This window comes from Vombatus ursinus, unplaced genomic scaffold, assembly GCF_900497805.2.
Source record: "Vombatus ursinus unplaced genomic scaffold, bare-nosed wombat genome assembly UNPS02005659.1, whole genome shotgun sequence".
Lineage (NCBI taxonomy): Eukaryota > Metazoa > Chordata > Mammalia > Diprotodontia > Vombatidae > Vombatus > Vombatus ursinus.
This window is the reverse complement of record NW_020945437.1, coordinates 19,405,275-19,427,590: the sequence shown is the minus strand read 5'-3', so window position 1 is coordinate 19,427,590 and position 22,316 is coordinate 19,405,275. Positions and strand designations below refer to the sequence as shown.

Below are 22,316 nucleotides of genomic sequence, written 5' to 3'. Positions count from 1 at the left end.
GATTGATTGTAGAGAGGTCTCAACCCAACCAAAGAGCCCTTTGTTGGGAGGAGGAGGACAGCCATGGTTTGGGACTCCCTCCCTTGCTCTCCTTTCTTCCTCTTCTTCTTCTTCTGCTTCTTCGGCTTCTTCTTCTGCTTTTTCTTTTATTTTTTTCACCAGTTACATGTCAAGAAAATTTTTAACATTCATTTTTACAAGGTTTTGAGTTCCAAATTTTTCTCTCTCCCTCCCCTCCCCTCTTTGAAAATAGTAGGCAGTTTGATACAGTTTATACCTGTGGTATCATGTAAAAAATATTTCCATATTACTCACAGTTGTGAAAGAAGAAACAGATTAAAAAAACATGAGACAGAATAAAGTAAATGAAAAAAAATGCTTCGATCTGCATTCAGAGTCCATCAGTTTTTTATCTGGATGTGTATAGCATTTTCCTTCGTGAGCCCTTTGTACTTGTCTTGAATCGGAATCATTGTGTTGCTGAGAAGAGCTGAGTCACTCATAGTTGATCATCACACAGTGTTGCTGATACTGTGTACAATGTTTTCCTGGTTCTGCCCATTTCACTTTGCATCAGTTTGTACAAGTCTTTCCAGGATTTTCTGAAGTCTGCCTTCTCCTATCTTCTTGAGAGGTACTAGAATTATTTCTACCTATTACAAATAAGAAATTTAAAGTAGGGATATAGTTCTTTAGGGGTTCAGGATAAAAACCACTTTCTTTGGTCACTTTAAATTACTTTCTGTCTTTGCTGTCTCTGCTAAGCTGGGTATGGTAGGGTGGAAATTAAGATGTGAGAACTAGGTTTAGTCTATCCCAGGAGGATAACTGTTATGTTTAATTTTGGCCAATTTAACTCCCTTTCCACCAGGAACAGCAGTTAGGCCAATTTTGGCTGAAACAGAAAATACACAAGAGAGTTACATGCGGTAACCCCACTAAGCTGCACAAGAGTCAGATTGTTCAAGGCTTTAAATGCCAAGCTGAGGAGTCTCCGTTTTGTTTTAGGGACGGCAGGGAACCACTGAAATTTCTCAAGCAGTGATTTGCCCAGGGTCACATAGTGAGTCAATGACAGAGTCAGGACCTTCAGCACTCACTCCACCTTTCTCCTTCCCAAGCTAGGACTCTTTCCCTTTCACTAACTACCTTATGTCAATAGCTTGTTTCAGGCCAATCCTTTGAACCAAACACTTCTTCCCCTTTTAGGGTGGACACTCAGACGGCCTCAAGAAGAGCAGCGTGAGACATAAACTGGTCCATCTGACACTCAAGAAAAAATCAAAGTTGACAGAAGAGGTAAGTGCGGCTTATGTTCTACTCAGATACAAATGAGCATAGTGTGATAGTAGAGTAGAATGGGGATAAGTCCAAGGAGAAAACTCAAATAAAGTACTCTGGAAAATTCTAAGGAAGGGAACAAGCATTTGTTTATTTTTTTTAAGGCAATTAAGGTTAAGTGACTTGCCCAGGGTCACACAGGTAGTAAGTGTCAAGTGTTTGGTCTGAGGTCACATTTGAACTCAGGTCCTCCTGACTTCCGGGCTGGTGCTGTAACCATTGTGCCACCTAGCTGCCCCTCCACTAAAAATTCTTGAGCCGGGGAGTGATATGATGCTATAGGAAAATTATTGTGGCATTTATGTGGAGGGGATATTGGCGAGGAGAAGAGAGATTCTATCTAATTAACTTTTTATGTTTAACTCATTCTTAAAAAAAAACACCACTAGTATTTTCCCAAACCTGCCTCTCCTCAGTAGAATCCTCTCTCTCTTGCTTTTTTGTTTTGAAGTAGTTAAGCAAAACAAGTGAACACTTTCTTTCCAGGGTTTTGCTACTACAAAATGTGCTCTTGTAAATAATCTGGTGGATGTGGAAACTTGCCCTCTACCCTTGATCATCTACTAATGGTATCACTGAGTCAAGGGGCTCGTTCAGTTTAGTAACTTTTTTAAAAATATAATTCCAAAATGTTTTCCAGAATAGTTGGATCAGTTCACAGCAACATCAACTGTGTATTAATTTACCTTTCATTGATTCAATCATTCATTCACTTATTCATTCACTTTTCCATTTACCCACTCATTATTCATCATCCAGCCATCCATTTATCCATTCATGTACTAATTCATTCACTCATTTTTCACTTACCTATTAATTCACAAGAATCCCAGAGCAAGATCCAGGGACACCAGCCTCATGGCTGTTTCATGAATAAGACACTCCATCTCTTGACTGTGGGCATTTTCTCAGCAGGGGAGAGAGGTGTGGAGGGAAAGACCAGGAGAGAAATCTAGAAGGACTCAGTGATCTGCCTCAGTTCTACCAATTAGATTTGGAAGAAATAGGAAGACTCATGGTCCTGGGATTCAGACCCAGCCAAAGATAAAATTATCAGTTCACTTAGTTGCTTTTGGTTCATTTTTTCTGCATTCTGGCTTCTGACCCTTTAGGTAACCAAGAGACTGCATGATGGGGAGTCCACAGTCCAGGGAAATAGTATGCTGGAGGACCGACCCACCTCTAACTTGGAGAAGCTTCACTTCATCATTGGGAATGGCATCCTTCGGCCTGCCCTGAGGTACAGAGGAACAGGAGGCAGTCTGAAGGAGAGAAGAATGAAGGGAGGGCTGGGAACCTTCAAATCTGAGAACTGGCCTAAAGAAAAAGTGAGCTGACTTGTTCAGCTCAGCCTTAGAGGACAGAATTAGGGCTGAAGGGTGGATGTTGTGGGAATGCCATTTTTAACTCAATGTAAGCAATTACAGTTTCTCCCAGAAGTGAGGTGGGCAGTCTTGAGAGGTAGAAGCTAGGTGATCTCTGCCAGGGACGTCATAGTATTTCCTCCTGAAGTCATTCAGCCTAGATACTCCTTCCAACTCAGAGCCTAAGACTCCATGAATCAAAGATTCTGTCTTTCATGATTCCAAGCTACTGTTTTTAGTGTAGTAGTGACCACTCTGGCCCCTCCTGCCTGAAGACCAGGTGTTATATCTCCTTTCTTCTCCCAGAGTTCTCCAGAATCCTTAAGGGGATTGGGGTGTCTAGTCTCTGACACTGACTGAAGTTCCCACCAATTGTGTTCCTGCAATTTTAGGGATCCCCAGTACTTTAGTTCCATTTAATCATTTAATAGTCACATTAGCCTTTTACAGGAATATTTACTTGTACAGAAAGAGCAAACATATAGATGTTCTCCCCTCAACATGGGGAGCAATGGGCAGGAGGACATAATTCTCCTTTATACCATCTCAGCCTCTGGGGAGAAAAGGAAGATTAGTTCCACAACTTAATTAAGTTTCTATATAGCATCCGTCCCAGCTTGTTCCAATCCCAAAGCCCCAGCGCCCTGGCTTCTCTGCTGGGCTAGCAGTAATAATCAGTCTAGAATCCTGGCTACAGGGTCGTGCTGGTTCAAGCTCCTGGATCTGGGGATTCTGCCACCTGAGCCTAGAACTGAAAAAGACAAATGAAACAATCCCAAACACCAATCTCGATTCTTGTGGCCACAGGGGCACTGGGGGTGGGAGGCAAGGTAGCCCTGCCCCTTTCCCCTAGCCAAGGGCATGATGCTCATGGTTCTGAAGGAACGGAACCTTCTCCCCAAAGGACAGAGCAAGATTGTCCCCGTCTGGTGGTGTTAAACACTCAGGTGTTTCTAACTGTGCCCAGGATCACAGAGCTGGTGAGTTAGCAGGTCTTCCTAGCCCTCTGCAATATGCTACTTACTTGCCTGGAATGGAGTCCAGCTCTCCTGACTCCAAACTTGGGGCTCTTTTCTCTCTGCTATTTAAGTCAGTGATACCCCATGTCCCAAGGGAATGTGATTTGATTTGCAGAAGTTATACTTCTGTACCTTTCCAGCATTGGCCTGTTGGGTAGACAGCTAGGTAGAATAGTAGCTAAAGCCAGGACTTAGGCCCAGGATAAGCTGAGTTTGAATCCTACCTAGGATGCTTACTGGCTGTGTGACCCTGGACAAGTCACTTATCCCCTCTAGGCCACAGTCTCCTCCACTGTAAAAATGAATATAAAAATAATAATAATGAACTTTACCTCCCAGGGTTGTAAAGATCAAATTAGATAACAGGCTTATAACCTAGACGGGAGTTATCCTGAATTCCTCACTATTTCTTAGCCCCCATATCTCTTGCCAAAGCCTGTTAATTTCACATCTGCAACATCTCTTGAATATGCCCCCTTCTCTCCTCTGACACTGCCATCCCTCTGGTGCATCCCTCATCACCTGGATTATTGCCATAGCCTGTTGGTGGGTCTGCCTGCCTCAAGCCTCCTCCCACTCCAATCCATCCTCCATTCAGCTACCAAAGTGATTTTCCTAAGATGCAGGTTCAGTCATGATATCACCATCCCCAACTCAATATACCCCAGTGGCTTCCTATTGCCTCCAGGAACAAACAAAGAGCTCTGTTTACCATTAAAAGTCCTTCACGACCTAGCCCCCTCCCATCTTTCCAGTCTTCTTACACCTTACTCCCTAACATGTACTCTTTGATCCAGGGACACTGGCCTCCTGGCTGTTCCATGAACAAGACAGTCTATCTGTTCACTATGGGCATTTTCTCTGGCTGTTCCCTATGTCTGGCACACCCTCCCTCCTCTATTCTGCTCTGACTCCTGACCTCCCTGGCTTCCTTTAAGTCCCACCTTCTACAAAAAGCCTTTCTCAATCCTGCTTACTTCCAGTGTCTCCTCTCTGTTAATTATTTATTTATCCTGTTTGTTTGCACGTATTTGTTTGCATGTTGTCTCCCCCATTAGATTGTAAGTTTCTTGGGGGCAGGGAATGGCTTTTGCTTCTTTTTGTGTCTCGATCACTTAGGACGGTGCCTGGCACATGGTAGGCACTTAATAAATGTTTATTGGTTGATTAATAATATAGGCAAAAAGCACTTTACAAATCTTAAGTACTCTATAAATACCAGTTAATGTTATTATTGTGATGATGATGACAATGATGATAATGTCACCCACTCTTAAGGGAATCTATGGCCCATTGGGATTTGAACCCAAGCCTCCTCAGGCCCCCATCCATATTGTGTTCCCTCAGGTACTTGCTGCATGATTAACTAACCCTGCCTGCCTTGTGCTTTCTAGGGATGAAATATATTGTCAGATCTGCAAACAGCTCACCCATAACCCTTCCAAGAGCAGCTATGCCCGAGGCTGGATCCTGGTATCCCTGTGTGTGGGGTGTTTTGCACCTTCAGAAAAGTTTGTCAAGGTAATGTGGCGGGGGGGGAGGGGGAAGCATCTTCTTTCCCAGGTGTGTGAGTAGAACAGAGATAAGGGGCACCCCAGAATTTCTCTCAGAGAAAAACTAACAAGGTCTAGATCAGGTTTCATTAGTTGTAGCTAACCCCCATAACCTGATCAACTGAGGCTGGATTTCCTGGTGCCTTCCTTCCGACTCACAGACTGAGTCTTCCTCTAAGGGAAACTCATTCTCCTAGAAACACACAGATAAGACACAGCTCTCTTTATCTAGATTTAAATGGGTAGATTCCGAGGGACACACAGCTACTCACAGAACTTGTCAATGGAAGGCAGTTCTGTAACACTGTGAATGAGGAATTCCTGTATTGCAAAGTCCTGAGAGCATCCCCACTGGCACCAGAACTCATATTTGATTTTGTATTAACTGGTCTTGAAGAAGCAGGGACAAGCACACAGGATGGATCACCAGCATCAAGAATGTGAAGTGCCTAAAGTTATCATGTGTCAATGTTGTAGCTCACACTGACTTGCCTTCTTTGGATTACAAAGTAACCCTAGACAGGGGAGGGATTGCTATCCCTGTTTTACAAAAGAAGAGACTGAGGTCCAGAGAGGAAGTCAGAAGCATTAATTGTCTACTATGTGCTAGGCACCATACTAAACACTTGGATACAAAGAAAAACAGTTGGTCAATGAATATCCACTAAATGCCTAATAATAGTAATAACAATAATAATAATAACAGCTAACATTTATATAGCACTTACTATGTGCCAGGCACTGTGTTAAGTACTTCATAATTATCTCGTTTGATCCTGCTGTGTGCTAGGCCCTGTACTAAGCACTAGGGGTATAAAGAAAGATGAAAGCACCGTGCCTGCTCTCAAGGAGTTCCCAGTCTAACAGAGGAGACAATATGCAAACGATTATGTACTTATCTAGGATAAACAGAGGGAAAGCTCTAGCGCCAAAGAGGGTTGGGAAAGGCTTCTTGCTAGCAAGTGCCAGAGCTAGGACCACAACCCAGGTCTTCTCCCTCTAAGTGCAGCCCTTTCCACATCGGGACTCCTATACTGATGATTCACTTTTCACCTATGTCTTGTCTCTCCCAAACTGGCTTAAAACCAACAGATCTCCATGACAGATGACCTCAGTGGAAAGTGTTGGCACACACCTCTCCCCACAATTTTCCCAAATGGGAAGTAGCATTGGTAGGGCTGGGAGCAGATTCCAGGAAATGTTTGTGGATTGACCAATTGGGGCAGGCAGCGGTGCCAGAGCTACCATGAGGCAGCACATGCTTAGTAGGATGTTTATTGTAAGGGGCAACGTGGTGTAGGGAGGGGTAAGAACATTAGTCTGAGCCACAGGTGAGGTGCATTTGGATCCCAGGTCATCAGGGAATCCTTTGTAAATTACAAAGCTCAACAGAAATTTAAGTTACCATCCTAAGTTCTGTAGGGATTCAAAGGAAAGGAGATCCTTTTTTTCTGGTCAGGGTGGTTGAGAAAGACCCAAAACCATATAGCCCCACTGTGGCTGAGATTCCTCTATTTGCTATTTCTGTCTTCAAGTGTGGGAGAGCCCTGTTCGCTCAATGGCAATGGCAATTGCATCCAAGGATGGCCCCCAGAAGTCATCAAATCCGTCTTCCACCCTCCTTCCCTGAAACCCTTGTCTTAGTTTAAAGAATTCCAGGAAAAGGTTTGGGTTTTTCCTACAGTGTCCTGACCATTTGTATGGAAAGCATCCTGCTGCCACATAGGGTGCCATAGTACAATGGAAAGAGATCACTGGCTTTGGAGCCAGAGGCTCTAGGGTCAAATTATGTTCTGTTGCTTATGGGCAAGTCGCTTACTTCTGGTCTCAATTTCCCCATTTTACAAATGGAGAGGGAAGGTGGACTTTTAAGGCCATTCCAAGCTCTAAATCTATAATTCCTTTCCCTCCAATACTGAATACAAGTTTACCCCTCACCATTTACTGCTCATCTTGATGTCTTTATATCTGACAGTATTTGAGGAACTACATGAATGGGGGTCCACCTGGTTATGCCCCCTACTGTGAAGAGAGGCTGAGGAGGACCTTTGTGAATGGAACCAGGACCCAGCCCCCTAGCTGGCTGGAACTACAGGTATGAGCTGGGCTGGCTTTCTGTAGGTCAGAGCTGGTAACTGCTTCCCATTGCTTCTATCAGCCTCAATCTGTCAATCAGTCAATTAATCAATCAACCTATTATGTGCCAGGCACTGTGCTAAGCACTGGGGATACCAAGACAGAAGTAAAATAGCTTCTGCCCTCAAGGAACTGACATTTTCATGCCAGAGCATTGTCTTACCCTCTTACCTACCTGAAAATCATGGAGTCTCAGGGCTGGAACGGATCTCAAAGGGAATCCACTCCAACTTATACCTAAGCAGGAATCCCCTGGACAGAATCTCTAACATGTAACCATTCGGCCTTCCTTTGAAAACCTCTAGGAAAAGGGAGCCTAGCTTGGTGTGGTGGGCAGAGCACTGAACTTGGAGTCAGTTTAGGTTCAGATCTTAGCTTTGATATCTATTAATTGTATAATCTTAGTCATCCCTTCATCTCTGTTAACCTTAATTTCCTCATCTGTAAAATGGAACTAATGATACTTGTGGTATTCACCTCATAGAAGTATCTTGAGGGAAGAGTTTTGTAATCTTTAAAACACTGGAGAAATGTATCATTAGTGTCATTAACTCCTGAGGAAGCCCAGTGCACCTTTGGGCATTTCTGCTAGTCATGAGATTTTTCCTGACATGACCTAAATCTACCTGCTTGTAACTTCCACCCATCCCTCTCTTTTTTTTAAAATGGTAAACATTTATGAAGCTTTAATTTTCACGGTATCTTATTTCAGTTCTGAGACTAGCCTACAAACATTTTACTACATTAACATCAACATCTCCCCATCACTCTTAGTTCTGCCCTCTGGGACCGAGGAAGAAAAGTCTAATCTAGCTTTTGAAAAAAGATTCCCTCTGAATTCTCTTCCAATTCTGAGGTGCTGTGATTCTGTGACAGGCTCATTGACTTTATTTAAGTTACATGACAAGTAAGTCCCACCTTTGGAGTTCCTTCCTTAGGCTAGACTAGAGGCTAGGCTGAGGTTTCTTAAACTTTTTTCACTCGTGACCCTTCAGCACTTCTTAAACTGTGGGTTATGACCCCATATGGGGGGGTTGGAGACCCACAGTTTAAGAAGCACTGGCTAGACAATTGTCCTGCGTGTATTATCTCCACGAAGCCACCTGTGAAAATACAGCTACAGAAGTGGGAGGATATAAAGACCTTGAGGGGAGGAGCAGGTATCTCCCCTACCCCCTCCCAGCAGTATAGATAGTCAGATTAGCATGTCAGCACCTCCAAAAGCCCAACTGCTTTCAAAGATGGCAGCCCAAGCTGCAAATCAAACTCAAAGTATACCTTGCCTCCTGTGAGTAGGGTGCCCATTTGATCTCAATTAGTCACTCATCTGAAAGTTAGTGTGGGACAGATAGGAAGGTTCAATCAGAAGAGACCCTGGCTTTATTCAGTCAAAAAACAGAGGGGACAGTATAGTCTAATGGATTGAGTCCTGGACTGAAAAACAGGACACCTGGGATCTATTTGTGGCTCTGTATCAACTCTGGTAGTGACCATGGGCAAGTCATTTACCTTTCCTGGCTCTTACTTTGCTCATCTATAAAATGAGGTTGAAATAGATGATCAATAAGATTTATTTCTGCTTTGACATTCTATGTTCTAGGGTTCCTTTTAGCTCTAACTTTCTAGGTTCTGATATTCCATGTTCTAAAGTCTCTTATACTTCTGATATTTTGTGTTTTAAAGACCCTCTAGGATCTCCTGTCTTGGCCCTGTTCAGGTGTCATCTTTGGTCAGTGGGAAGGACCCCATGAATGCCACCTTCCAGTGTGAACAGTACACTGGGGGCCCTGGAGCCCAATGCCTTATGGCAGTTCTTCTTTCACAATAAGATCTTACCAGCCTATGTTCTAAGACCCTGCCAGCCCTGACATTCTGTATTCTAAGGTCCCTCTCAACTCTGACATTTGATGCTCAAGGGGGTACCCCTAGGCCATTCCAAGGTCTCTTTCAGCTCTAACTTTCTGTGGTTTCATTTTACCCCTGAAAAACCATAGGCTACGAAATCCAAGAAGCCTATCATGTTGCCTGTGACTTTTATGGATGGGACCACCAAGACCCTCTTGGCTGACTCAGCGACAACAGCCCGGGAGCTCTGCAATTCCCTCGCAGACAAGATAACACTCAGGGACCGTTTCGGGTTTTCTCTCTACATTGCACTGTTTGACAAGGTTTGTGCTTCTCAGATTCAGACCAGAAGGCCAGCGGGCAGGGTGTGTTTGATGCACACAGGATGGCTGCATTCAGGTCCCAGCACTCCATCCACCAGCTTTGTGACTGTGGGCAAGTCACTTCTGTCTGAGTCTCAGTTTCATCCTTTGTAAAATGGGGATAATACTAAAAAGCTCCCATGTCCATAGCTCTTTGCAGGTTACAAGGTATTTTCATAGCCCCCTTGTGAAGTAGGTCATACCAGTGTAAATCACCCCCTTTTATAAAAGAGGAGAAAACTGAAACCTGGGGAGTGTGAAGAGACCTCACCAGGTCACACAGCTGTTGCTGCTGTTGTCAGGCATCTTGGCACACAGCTAGTATATGTGATTAATTAGATTAATTAGAACTCTGGCATGAATGCAGATCTTTTAACTTCATCACTTCTTGGGCTAAACCCACTGGGGGAGCTGGCATCACCTGCCTCACAGGGGTTTTGTGAAGTTCCCATGAGATGATGCAGGAAAAACTCATTGCAAGCTCTCAAGGGAAAAAGAAATGCATCCTAGGTTAGTGCTTGCTTTTTTTGTGTTTTTTGAGACAGCCACGGGGTGCAGTGGATAGAGCACAGGACCTGAAGTCAGGAAGACCAGTTCAAATCCTATCTAAGACACTTAACTAGTTCTGAGACTCTGCACAAGTCCCTTAACCCTGTTCCACCTTAGTTTCCTCACCTGTAAAATGGAAACAATAATCATGCCTCTTTCACAGGCTTATTATGCAGATCAATCAATCAATAAACATTTATTAAGTGCCAACTATGTGCTAGGCACTCTGCTAAACACTAGAGATACAAAAAGAAGCAACAACAGACTCTGCCCTCAAGGAGCTTAAAATCTAAAGGGAAAGACAACATAAAAAGATTTATACAAAGCAAGCTATTTACAGGATGAATAGGAAACAATTCACAGAGGAAAGGCACTAGAATTAAGAGGGGCTGGTAAAGGCTTTCTGTAAAAGATGAGATTTTAGTTGGAACTTAAAGAAGGTCAGAGAAGTCAATAATCACAGTGGAGGAGGGGAATGTTCCAGGCATGGGGAACAACCAGAGAGAGAATCAAATGAGGTAACACATAGAGAGCATTTACAAATGGAAAAACTCGAGAGACAGAGTTTCTGGGTAATTAATAATTAATTTATTAATTAGGCTAGCTAATAATCAATAAATTAATGGTTGGTGGTTTCTCTCAGCAACCAAGACAAAAACATGGCTAGCCTAAAAGTCTTAAATATTTTTGGAAAGGGAATGCCCCTGACAAGTGAAAATTAACCCTGATTGGTGGACTTTTAAAGACAAGGTGGGCTAGAAGTTGTCAGCTCCTCCTGATGAGAATGTAGCTTGATCATGAGACTCAGATACCTCCAGCAATCTGGGCAGGGGAATCCATTTCCGTTCAGATCACTCTAGTTGTTTTCTCCTTCACGAACTGGGTCTAAACTCTTATTTAGGTCTAATAGGTCTCAATACCCTAATGGAGGGGTGCAGGGACAGTAGCAATAAAATGAGTAAGATGGAGTGCTCAGGGGATATGGTGATAAAATCTGCAGTGACCTCAAAGGGCTTATATACTGGTTGGCAGGGGTGGTGATGGCAGAGTATCATGTATCCCTAGGTAGGAATAATCAATTAGTCAATCAACAAGTACTAGATACTGAGGATACAAATGCAAAGAATGAAGCAATCCCTACTCATAAGCAGCTTCATTTTAATTAAGAAGCTGAGTACATATAAAAAATACAGCACAAATGAATAAATGCAAATATGTAAAAAGTAATTAAATGCAAGGTAATGTAGGAGGGACAACACCAACAGGTAGTAGGAATAAAGAAAAACTTCATTCAGAACATGGTGCTTGAGCTATGTCTTAAAGGAAGAGAGGGATTAGACTCTGTGAGGTTAAGATAAGGATGGAATACATGGGATACCCAAATAATATAGGGTGTCCAAAAAGTCTTAGTGCAGCTTTTAGCTTGAATAAGTTCAGAAATATAAATGCTACATAATAACAAAAACCATCATTTGGAAATTCATTAAACTTTATCTTACATTTATTTAGTTCTATGAATTTTGAATAATAAATTTTAAATTTTTATTTGAACTAGTCAGGGCACTCTGCATTAAGGATTGCATGTACAAGTTTCTGGATGACAGACCAGTGGATTGGAAGAGGAGATCACCTCTATCACCTGATCTCTCCATTAGGTTTTTTTCTTGTAGAGTGATGACAAAACTGTCACGAGTATATCAAAGCCTAATTCTTTGGATGATGTTAAGTCTCCAATTACAATCAGTACATTCATTCACTAAGTAGCGGTTGCTGAAACTTTTTGTAAGGTTCAAAAATTGAATAGAGTGGTGAACAATATATGACAGTGGTTATGTGGAATTGCAATAAGAAACATAGCAGTTAAAATTTAAATAATCGCCCTTTCAAATACTGTTTTTGTATATGTGTGGTATTTGTACTTCTGAAGTTATTAAAGTATAAAACTGCACTAAGACTTTTGGGACAACCTGTGTGAGTCAAAGAGGCAAAGGATAACTAGAAGTCTAGGAAAATCTGAAGATGGAGAGGTCATTTTCAAATGTGGGTGAGAATCAAAGAGGCTGCATACATATTGGAGGTGGTACCTGCATCAATCCTGTTATTATTATTGTTGTCATCATCATCATTGTTGTTAGCAATCTATGACATATTGAAAGGTCTACCTTGCCTGGCCTTCTGTTCCCTCACATGGACTTCTGGTCTTGCCCCTGTTCAGGTGTCATCTTTGGGCAGTGGGAATGACCATGTCATGGATGCCATCTCCCAGTGTGAGCAATATGCCAAGGAGCAGGGAGCCCAAGAGCGCAATGCCCCTTGGCGTCTCTTCTTTCGCAAGGAGATCTTTACACCCTGGCACAACCCCCGTGATGACAGCGTGGCCACCAACCTCATTTACCAGCAGATTGTCCGGGGGGTGAAGTTTGGGGAATACCGGTGTGAGAAGGTAAGTCTGCTAACCTCTTTTTCCGAGTTATTACACATTGGTGATGAGAAGGAAGAGATGGGAAAGGTTTGCTGTGTGGATCAAACTAGGTAAGGTGAATCTTCTCGCTTCCCCCCTGTGAATAGGGACTGTCTCCTTTCTTAGATTTCCCCCCCTGAGATTAGATCTATAATGGTGTCTAATTAGCCCAGTCTGGGGCCAGTTCTCATCCTGGCAACTTGACCAGCCCAGCCCTTTCCCCTGACTTTCTGCTACAGATAGATAGATACATACATAGATAATACAGATAGATACTGACATCTGCCTTTCCGTATAGCTCCAGGGGTCCCTGCCCTCTCAGAGACATAGCTACCTAGCATCTTCTTTGTACCCATGTCAAATGCTCAGACCCAAAGCAACTTTATAAAACTTATGCCAAGAGCCACCTGAAGAAAGAATCATAGAAACTATAAGGGTGGAGCCTGATAGGGTTCAAGTTCCTGCCTGGGCATGCTTCTAGTTACCTAGACTTAAACTTAAAGATCATCCTTTGCTGCTCACTTGCATTCATCCCACCTAGCTAATCCATTGTGGAATCTTGTCATTTCTACCTTCACAACATGTCTCCTATCATCCCCTTCTCACCATTAACATAGCTGCCACACTAGTTCAGACACTCTTGCTCAGATATTTACAATAGCTATCAATTGGTCTTATCTCTCCTAACTCTAGCTCATTTTCTACTCAGCTACCAAGATGATTTTTCTCTACTCCAAGTCTGACCATGTTACTCTCCTGATCATTGAGCTACAGTGGCTCCCTATTACTTCCATAATCAAATATAAAGCTCTCTGCTTGTCATTTTAAGCTCTTCACTCCCTGGCCCCTCCCTCCCTCTCCAATATGACTCGTTCCACACATTCTACAATCCAGCTACAATCCAGCTGTTCCTCATACAGGACTCTATTTCTCTTATCTCTGTGTCTTTGCACTGGTGCCTAGCTTCCTCTTCCTCCTCATGTCCATCTTTGACTTCTTTAAAGATTCAACTCAAATCTGAGTTTCTGTAGGAAGCCTCCTCAGCTATTAAGTGCATTTCTCTCTGAGATCACCTTCCATTTACTCTACATATAACTTGTATGTGTTTCGTTATTTACATATTATGGTCTCGCTCCTTGAGGGCAAGGATTATTTTTGCCTTTCTTTGTATCTGCAGTACTTAGCACAGTGCCTGGCACATAGTAGGTGCTTAATAAATGCTTGTTAACTGATAGACCATAGATCATAGACTATAAGAACTGGGAAGAATCTTTGAATATAGAATGTCAGTGCTGAGAAGGGCATTAGAGCTAGAGGAAACCTTAGAAACCAGCTAGTCCAATTTTTCCATTTTACAGAAGAGAAAATGGAGATCCAGGTAAGAGCCATGACCTTCCCAAAGTGACACAATAAGTTCATGTGCAAACCATAATTTGATCTCAAATACTTATCCAATGAAATGGCCATTCTCTTCAACTGAATTCAACAAGTCTTCATCAAACAACTCTTGTATGCTTAGTCCTGTGCTGAGGGGAGCCTAAGAGATGATGTCATCCCTGTCCTCAGGGAACTTGCAGTCTAATTCAGGAGATAAGACTCACAAAAATATTATGAAATTTTTTTTTCAAAAACGGAAACGTTGCAGAATAATACAAGACAATGAAAGCCAGGGCATGGGGGAAAGAAAAGAGCTATGAGTCCAAAGACCTCAATTCTTCCTGACTGTGGGACCCTGGGCACATCCCTGTGCCTGTCTGAGTCTGTCTCTTCAACTCTGAAATGAAAACAATGATACTGGCATTTCCTACCTTACAGGTTGCTGTGAGGAAGCATTTTGTGAGCCTTAAATCACTGAATAGATAGGAATTGTTTCTGTGAGACCATGGAGGCATTTTAGACTTGTAGGGGATGGCAAAGGCACTTTCAGTGTCTCTCAGGTCCTACTCTCCAGGACGATACCTTCTCCCTACCCACAGTAGGCAAATCCTGACCACAGTTGCTATGCAGCACTGAGGGTGCTTCATAGTAAATCATTCTGTAAAAGAACAGAAGGACAGGAATCAGAAAACCTGGGTTCTATTATTTCTGACCAGGTACAGTTTGTGACTCAAGGCATCTCATTTTCCATTTCTGAGCCTCAGTGTTCTTATCTTTAGGATGGGTACAATAGTCCTTATATTACCTGAGGATCAGATAAGATCATGCATGGGAGAATGCTTTCTTAGCTATAAATTAGCACAATATAAATGCAAGTTATTGTGAGCCAGGCCTAAATTAGGTCAATTCATAGCAGGTCCAAGGTTTAAAACACAATAAGGAGAAAGAAGGGAAGCAAGGGGAGAGGGGTAAGGATGGAAGGGAAAAAAAGGGAAAAGCTCTACCATAGATACCACCCTTAAGCCCAGCAGTTCTGTCCCTCCTCCCCAATAACAGCCCTCTAGCACTCTGTTTGCTGTATACCAAAAAGCCAAACAAACCTAGTAAAGGTCTTATTACGTAAGAATTAGGGGAAAGGGAGACTCGGAATGGGTGGGAGGACAGAGGAGAGTCTTCTCAGAGGAGAAGGCATCTGAGCTGGACCTGGCTTCACCTCTTTCTCTCCTCCCTATCTCTGTCCCTACCAGGAAGACGACCTGGCAGAACTGGCTTCCCAGCAGTACTTTGTTGACTATGGGTCAGAGATGATCCTGGAACGACTCTTGAATCTGGTCCCTACCTACATCCCAGACAGGGAGATCACACCACTAAAGACCCTAGAGAAGTGGGCCCAACTCGCCATTGCTGCTCATAAAAAGGTAAGCAGATGGTTCTCTGGAAGCTGGGGAGATAGAGAAGATTCTTAGAGGCATGGGGCTTTCCTTGGAAGAACACTTGTTGCAGAATGATCTAGGGAGATGGGATTCATTTGGGAGGGCAGAAACAAAGATTGAAGGGTGTCTGCAAGACAGGTAAAGGCCCCAAGATAGTGACAGGTGAAACAGAGTCAGAAGGCATCATTGGGATTTCCAGATGAAAGGATACCTGCTTGTGGCGGCTATGGATAGATCAACAGAAATATCAGCATTCAAGAAATGTGGGTTCTAGTCTCAGGTTTGTTGTTAACTAGTATGACCTTGGACAAATTACTCCATCTCTCTGATCCTTGCGATTACTCAACAGAAACAGAGAGACGATGATACTTGTTCTATTTTTTCATGAGATTGTTTTCAAGGTCAAATATGATCATAAGTGGGAAACTACTTGGTATTCTTTTGCTTACTTTTTAAATTTTTATTTTATTTTTAGTTTCAGATTCTTTACCTCCTCTCAGCCCCTCCTCCACCTATCAAGGAGATAGGAAATGCAAAACTCATTACAAATATGAAGTCACTCGAAACAAATTTCTATATCAGCCATGTCAAAAAAAAAAACAGGAAAAAGAAAGAAAGAAAAAAAACTTCAATCTGTACTCATAGTCCATCAGTTCTCTCTCTGGAGGTAGATAGCATTTTTCATCATGAGTCCTTTGGAATTGTCATTGGTCATTGTGTTGATCAGAGTTACTGAGATTTCACAGTTGATTTTCTTAAAATATTACTATTACTGTGTAAATCATTCTCCTCTGCTCACTTCACTTTGCGTCATTTTATGTCTTCCCAGGTTTTTCTGAAAACATCCCTTTCATCATTTATTGTAACCCAATAGTATTCCATCATGTTCAAACATCATAACTTGAGCAGCCATTCCCCAATCAATTTGCCTTCCCCTCAGTTTCCAATTCTTTGCCAGCCATCATAAAAAGAGCTGCCATAAATATTTTGTACAATGCGTCTTTTTCCTTTTTCTTTGAGCTGTTCTGCATATAGACTGAGTAGTGGTATTGCTGGGTCAAAGAGTGTGCACAATTTAATAGCTTTTTGGGCAAATTGTTCCAAATTGTTGTTTAGAATGGTTGGACTAGATCTCAGCTCCACCAACAGTGCATTAGTGTACCTATTTTCCCACATTCCCTTTAGCATTTGTCATTTTCCTTTTCTGTGATTTAGCCCACCTGATAGGTATGAGGTGGTACCTCAGAGTTGTTTCAATTTGCATTTCTCTAATTATTAGTGATTTAGTGCATTTTTTTCATGGCTATTGATGCCTTTGATTTCTTCCTCTGAAAACTGCCTGTTCATATCTTTTGACCGTTTGTCAATTAGAGAATGACTCTTATTCTTATAAATTTGATTTAGTTCCCTATATATGTGAGAAATGAGGCTTTTATCAGAGAAACTTGCTGCACAGATTCCTCCCCCCACCTTGTTACACACTTCCCCCCCTAATTATAGCTGCATTTGGGTTTTGTTTGTGTAAAAACTTCAATTTTATGTAATCAAAATCATCCATTTTACCTCCTGTGAACCTCTCTATCTCTTGTTTGGTCATGAACTCTTCCCCATCCATAGATCTAATGGGTGGTTTCTTCCATGCTTCGCTAATTTGCTTATGATACCACCCTTAACGTCCAAATTATGTACCCATTTTGATCTTATCTTGATATACAGTATGAGATGTTGGGCTATGCCCAGTTTCTGCCAGACTGCTTTCCAGTTTTCCCAATAGTTTTTGCCAAATCATAAGTTCTTGGCCCAAAAGCTAGGGTCTTTGCTTTATTAAACACTAGGTTATTATGCTCATTTGTTTCTATATATTGTGTACCTAATCTATTCCACTGATCAATCACCCTGTTGCTTATTCTGCACCAAATTGTTTTGATGATTACTGTTTTGTAATATAGTTTGAGATCTGTTACTACGAAGCCCCCTTGTCATTTTTTTCATTGATTCCATTGATATTCTTAACCTTTTGTTCCTCCAGATGAATTTTGTTACTATTTTTCTAGCCAAATAAAGTAGTTCTTTGGTAGTCTGATTGCACTGAACAAGTAAATTAATTTAGATGGTATTGCCATTTTTATTATATTGGCTTAGTGTACACATAAGCAATTAATATTCCTCCAAATATTTAGATGTGTCTTTATTTGTGTGAAGAGTGTTTTGTAATTGTGTTCATATAGTTCCTTATGTGTCTTGGCAGGTATACTCCCAAGTATTTTTTATTGTCTGTATCTCTTTTTGCTGGGTTTTGTTAGTAATATATAGGAATACTGATGATTTGTGTGAGCTTATTTTATATCCTAGAAGTTTGCTAAAGTTGTTAATTGTTTAGACTAGTTTTTTAGTTGATTCTTTAGGGTTCTCTAAATAAACCATCATATCATTTATAAAAAGTTATAGTTTTGTTTCCTCATTGCTTATGCCAGTTCCTTAGATTTCTTTTCCTTATCTTATTATTATAGCTAGCATTTAAAAATATATTTTATTTCATTAAATATTTCACAATTACATGTAAAAAAATTTTAATGTTCATTTAAAAAAAATTTTAGTTCCAAATTCTTTTCCTTTTGCTCACCCCTCTCCTACTACTTGAGAAGGCAAGCAATATAGTGATTATACATATAAAGTCATACCAAACATTTCTATATTAGCCATCTTGCAAAAAACATACCCAAAAGCAAGAAAAATAAAGAATATGAAAAAAGTATGCTTCAATCTGTACTCAGAGTTCATCAGTTCTCTCTCTAGAGGTGGAAAGTATTTTTTATCATGAGTCGTTTGGAATTATCTTGGATCATTTTCTTGATCAAAGTAAGAGCTAGCATTTTTTGTATAATATTTAAGAAGAATGGTGGTAATGGACATCCTTGCTACACCCCTGATCTTATTGGGAAGGTTTTAGATAGATATTGCTTATCATTTTTAAAGCCCTATTTATTCATGTGCTTTCTAGTATTTTAATAGGAATGGGTATTGAATTTTATTGAAAGCTTTTTCTGCATCTTTTGAAATAATCACATGATTTTTGTTGTTTTTTTATTGATATGGTCAATTATACTCATATTTTTCCTAATATTTCATCAGTCCTACATTCCTGGTATAAATCCAGCTTGGTCATCAAGTATGATCTTCGGGCTATATTGTTGTAATTTCCTTGCTAGTTTTTTATAGTTTTCTTTCTCTGTTTTGGCTTTCCCTAGTTTAGGTATCAAAACTATATTTGTGTCATAGAAGGAATTTGGTAGGAATCCTTCTTTACCTATTTTCTCAAATGATTTATGTTTTGGAATTAATTGTTCTTTAACTGTTTGGTAGAATTCACTTGTAAATCCATCTGGTGCTGAGGTTATTTTCTTAGGGAGCTCATTTATTGCTTGTTTAATTTCTTTCCCTAAGATAGGGTTATTTAAGTATTCTATTTCCTGTTATGTTAATCTGGGTAATTTATATTTTTGTATATATTCATCCATTTTACTTAGTCAGTTTTATTGACAAATAGTTGGGCAAAATAGCTCCTAATAATTGCTTTTATTTCTTTTTCATTGGCTATGAATTTATCCTTTTCATTTTTGATAGTGGTAATTTTATTTTCTTTTTAAATCAAATTAGCAATAATTTATCTCTCTCTTTTTAAAAAAATCTCCTAGTTTTATTTATTTGTTCAATTTTTTTTCTTTCAATTTTCTTAATCTTTCTCTTGACTTTAAAGATTTCTTTTTTGGTGTTTAATTGGGAGTTATAAATTTGTTATTCTCTAGTTTTTTTTTTAGTTGTATGTTTAATTTGTTGATTTGCCCTTTCTCTCCTTTAAAGATGTAAATGTTTAGAGATAAAAAATTTCGATAAGTACTGCTTTGGCTGCATTCTGTAAATTTTGGTATGTTGTCTCATTGTTGCTATTGTCTTTAATGAAATTAGTGACTGTGTCTATGATTTGTTCTTTGACCCAACAATTCTTTAAGATTAGATTATTTAGTTTCTAATTAATTTTTAATCTGTACTTCAAAGGCCCTTTATTGAAAGTAAATTTTAAATTGCTTTATGGTCAGAAAAAGATGCGTTTAAATGTCTGCTTTTCTGAATTTGTTTGTGAGGTTTTTATGACCTAAGACATGATCAATTTTTGTGAAGGTGCCATGTACAGCTTAGTATATTCTTTTCTATTTCCATTCTACAGTCTCCAGAGGTCATTTTTATCTTACTTTCCTAAAAATCTACTTATCTATTTAACTTCTTTCTTTTTTATTATGTGGTTAGATTTATCTATATCTGATAGGGATAAATTGAGGTCCTCCCCCACTAGTATAGTTTTACTATTTAATTTTTCCTTTAAGACCTTGCATGCTATGACAGTGGGTACATATGCTTAATATTCATTGTAATCCCAGTTCCTTTGCCCTCTATCATATCATAATCCAAGTCCGCTGTTCCTTCATGTGGTAGCTACTAAATCTTATGTAAGCCTAACTATAGTTCCATGGTATTTTAATTATTTTTTTCTGGCTGCTTGCAATATTTTCTCTTTGACCTGGGAGTTCAGAACTTGGGCTATAATATTCATGAGAGTTTTCATTTTGGGATTTCTCTCAGGAGGTGACTAGTAAATTCTTTCAGTTTCTACTTTGCCTCTAGTTGTAAAATATTTGGACAGTTTTCCTTTGTAATTTCTGGAAATATGATGTCTAAAATTCTTTTATTCATGGCTTTCAGGTAGTATAGTGATTCTTAAGTTATCTCTCCTTGATCTATTTTTCTAGGACAGTTGTTTTACCTGTGAGATATTTCACATTTTCTTCTATTTGTTTCATTCTTTTGACTTTGTTTTATTGTTCCTTGATATCTCATGAAGTCATTAGCTTCCACCTGACCAGTTCTAATATTTAAGAGGTTATTTTCTTCAGTGATCTTTTGTACTTTTTTTTCAATTTGGTTAATTAAGGAGTTATTTTCTTTAGTATTTTTGTATCTCTTTTACCAAGCTGTTAATTCTCTTTTAAAAATTTTCTTGTATAGCTCTCATTACTTTTCCCAATTTATCCTTTACTATTCTTATTTGATTTTTAAAGGTTTTTTTTGCTCTTTTAAAATCTTTTTAAAAAATTAATCTAAGGACTTTTGGGGTGCTTGTGTCCAATCTGTATTTTTCTTTAAGGTTTTGCTTCTAGATATTTTCAAGTCATTGTCTTCTTCTGTGTTTGTGTCCTGATCTTCCCTGTCACCATAGTGGATGTTTATGGTCAGGTTCTTTTGTTTTTGTTTGCCCATTTTTCCAGCCTACTTCTTGACTTTGGAGTCTATGTTATGTTGAGCTCTGCTCACCTCTGGAGGGAGTTACTGACTTGAACCTCTGTCATTTATATCCTACTGCTTTCATAGCTCACAATGGGGGCCTATAAGTTTTTGGTGCTTCCAAAGTGGTACGATCTGGGGAGAAGTCTGCTTATTACTCTCCTGGTTTGCACTCTGAAAATTCCTGACCTCATTTAGATCATCTGTGGTTGAATTTCAATAGATTGGTGCTGGACTCAGTCACAGTTAGCCTGCTGGGAGGTTCTGTGACTTCAGAATGACTGAATTGCTGGCTTTCCCTTGGTTTTGGTCTTTTGTCCTGGTTTATTCCACTGCAGACCTACATATGGGACTAAAGATGAGAACTGAGTCCCCATTCTGTTCCCAGGCTCAGAGTCACACACCCAAGTTTTTGGAACTTGTTCCCTGCTCCTTACACAAGTAGTACCCCTGCTCCTTTGTGACCATGACTACTCCTCTCTGCCCTGAAACTGGTAATGGGTGACAGAGATGCCAGATGGCACCTCATCCTGCTAGTACAGAGGTCCCCTGGGATCTCTTTCTGCTCAAGTATTCAGTCTCTTTACCATCACTAGGTGCTGGTCTGCTCCCTACTGCTAGTGTGACTTGTATGTCCCTCTGCTGTTTCTGCCTATTGTGATATCACTGCTGTTCCTTTGTGCTCCTGGTCAACCCTTATCCTGGTGTTGAGAGATCCGTCTGTCTTCCTAAGTTGCCCTCAGCTAGAAAAATGATTCATTGTGACTTTTTCTTGGTTTTCTTGATCAGAAATTTGAATTGGTGCATATTCTAGATTGTTGTAGAGGGGGCATGTTGGGAGAGTTAGGCAAAAACATTGGATCTCATTCCACCATCTTCACTTTTTTTGTTTTGTTTTGTTTGCTTTTTTTTGGTGAGGCAATCAGGCTTAAGTGACTTCCCCAGGGTCGCACAGCTAATGTCAAGTGTCTGAGGCCAGATTTGAACTCCTGACTCCAAGGCTGTAGCTCTATCCACTGCATCACCTAGCTGCCTCCCACCATCTTCACTTTGCCCCAAAAACCATTTGGAAATGGAAAACAAAGATAGCATAGATCTAAGAAATTCAGAGAATGAAAATGAGACATATTGCTGAAAGGGCTTTGGAAAGTAAAAAAAATCACTAAGGAAACATAAGTTGTTGCATAACTGTTGTTATTGAATGTTATTGATGATGATGATAGTGTTAGTGATATTTATGGTGATGGCTCTGAATGATAATGATCATGGTTGGGTAATGATGATAAGGATGTTGAATATGCTGCTGCTGCTTTTGGTTAAGATGATAATAAATATCAGTTCAGTCATTTTTCGGTTGTGTCTGACTCTTCATGACCCTATTTGGGGTTTTCTTGACAAAGATACTGAAGTGGTTTGCCCATTTCCTTCTCCAACTCATTTTATAGATGATGAAACTGGCCAACAGGGCTAAGTAATTTGCCCAAAGTCATACAGCTAGTAAGTATCTGAGGCCAGATTTGAACTCACAAAGATGAGTCT

At 40.3% G+C, this 22,316-nt stretch overlaps 1 protein-coding gene across 1 annotated transcript in view; it reads left to right on the top strand.

Moving 5' to 3' along the window:
• Nucleotides 1-22,316, top strand: part of MYO7A (myosin VIIA) — a 150,777-nt gene that overhangs the window by 83,382 nt on the left and 45,079 nt on the right. Inside the window, exons 24-30 of the mRNA XM_027848154.1 lie at nt 1,210-1,299; nt 2,454-2,581; nt 5,119-5,245; nt 7,253-7,372; nt 9,408-9,581; nt 12,385-12,612; nt 15,255-15,425. Of these exons, the coding sequence (XP_027703955.1) occupies nt 1,210-1,299; nt 2,454-2,581; nt 5,119-5,245; nt 7,253-7,372; nt 9,408-9,581; nt 12,385-12,612; nt 15,255-15,425 (1,038 nt within the window). The remainder of the gene's footprint in view (nt 1-1,209; nt 1,300-2,453; nt 2,582-5,118; nt 5,246-7,252; nt 7,373-9,407; nt 9,582-12,384; nt 12,613-15,254; nt 15,426-22,316) is intronic.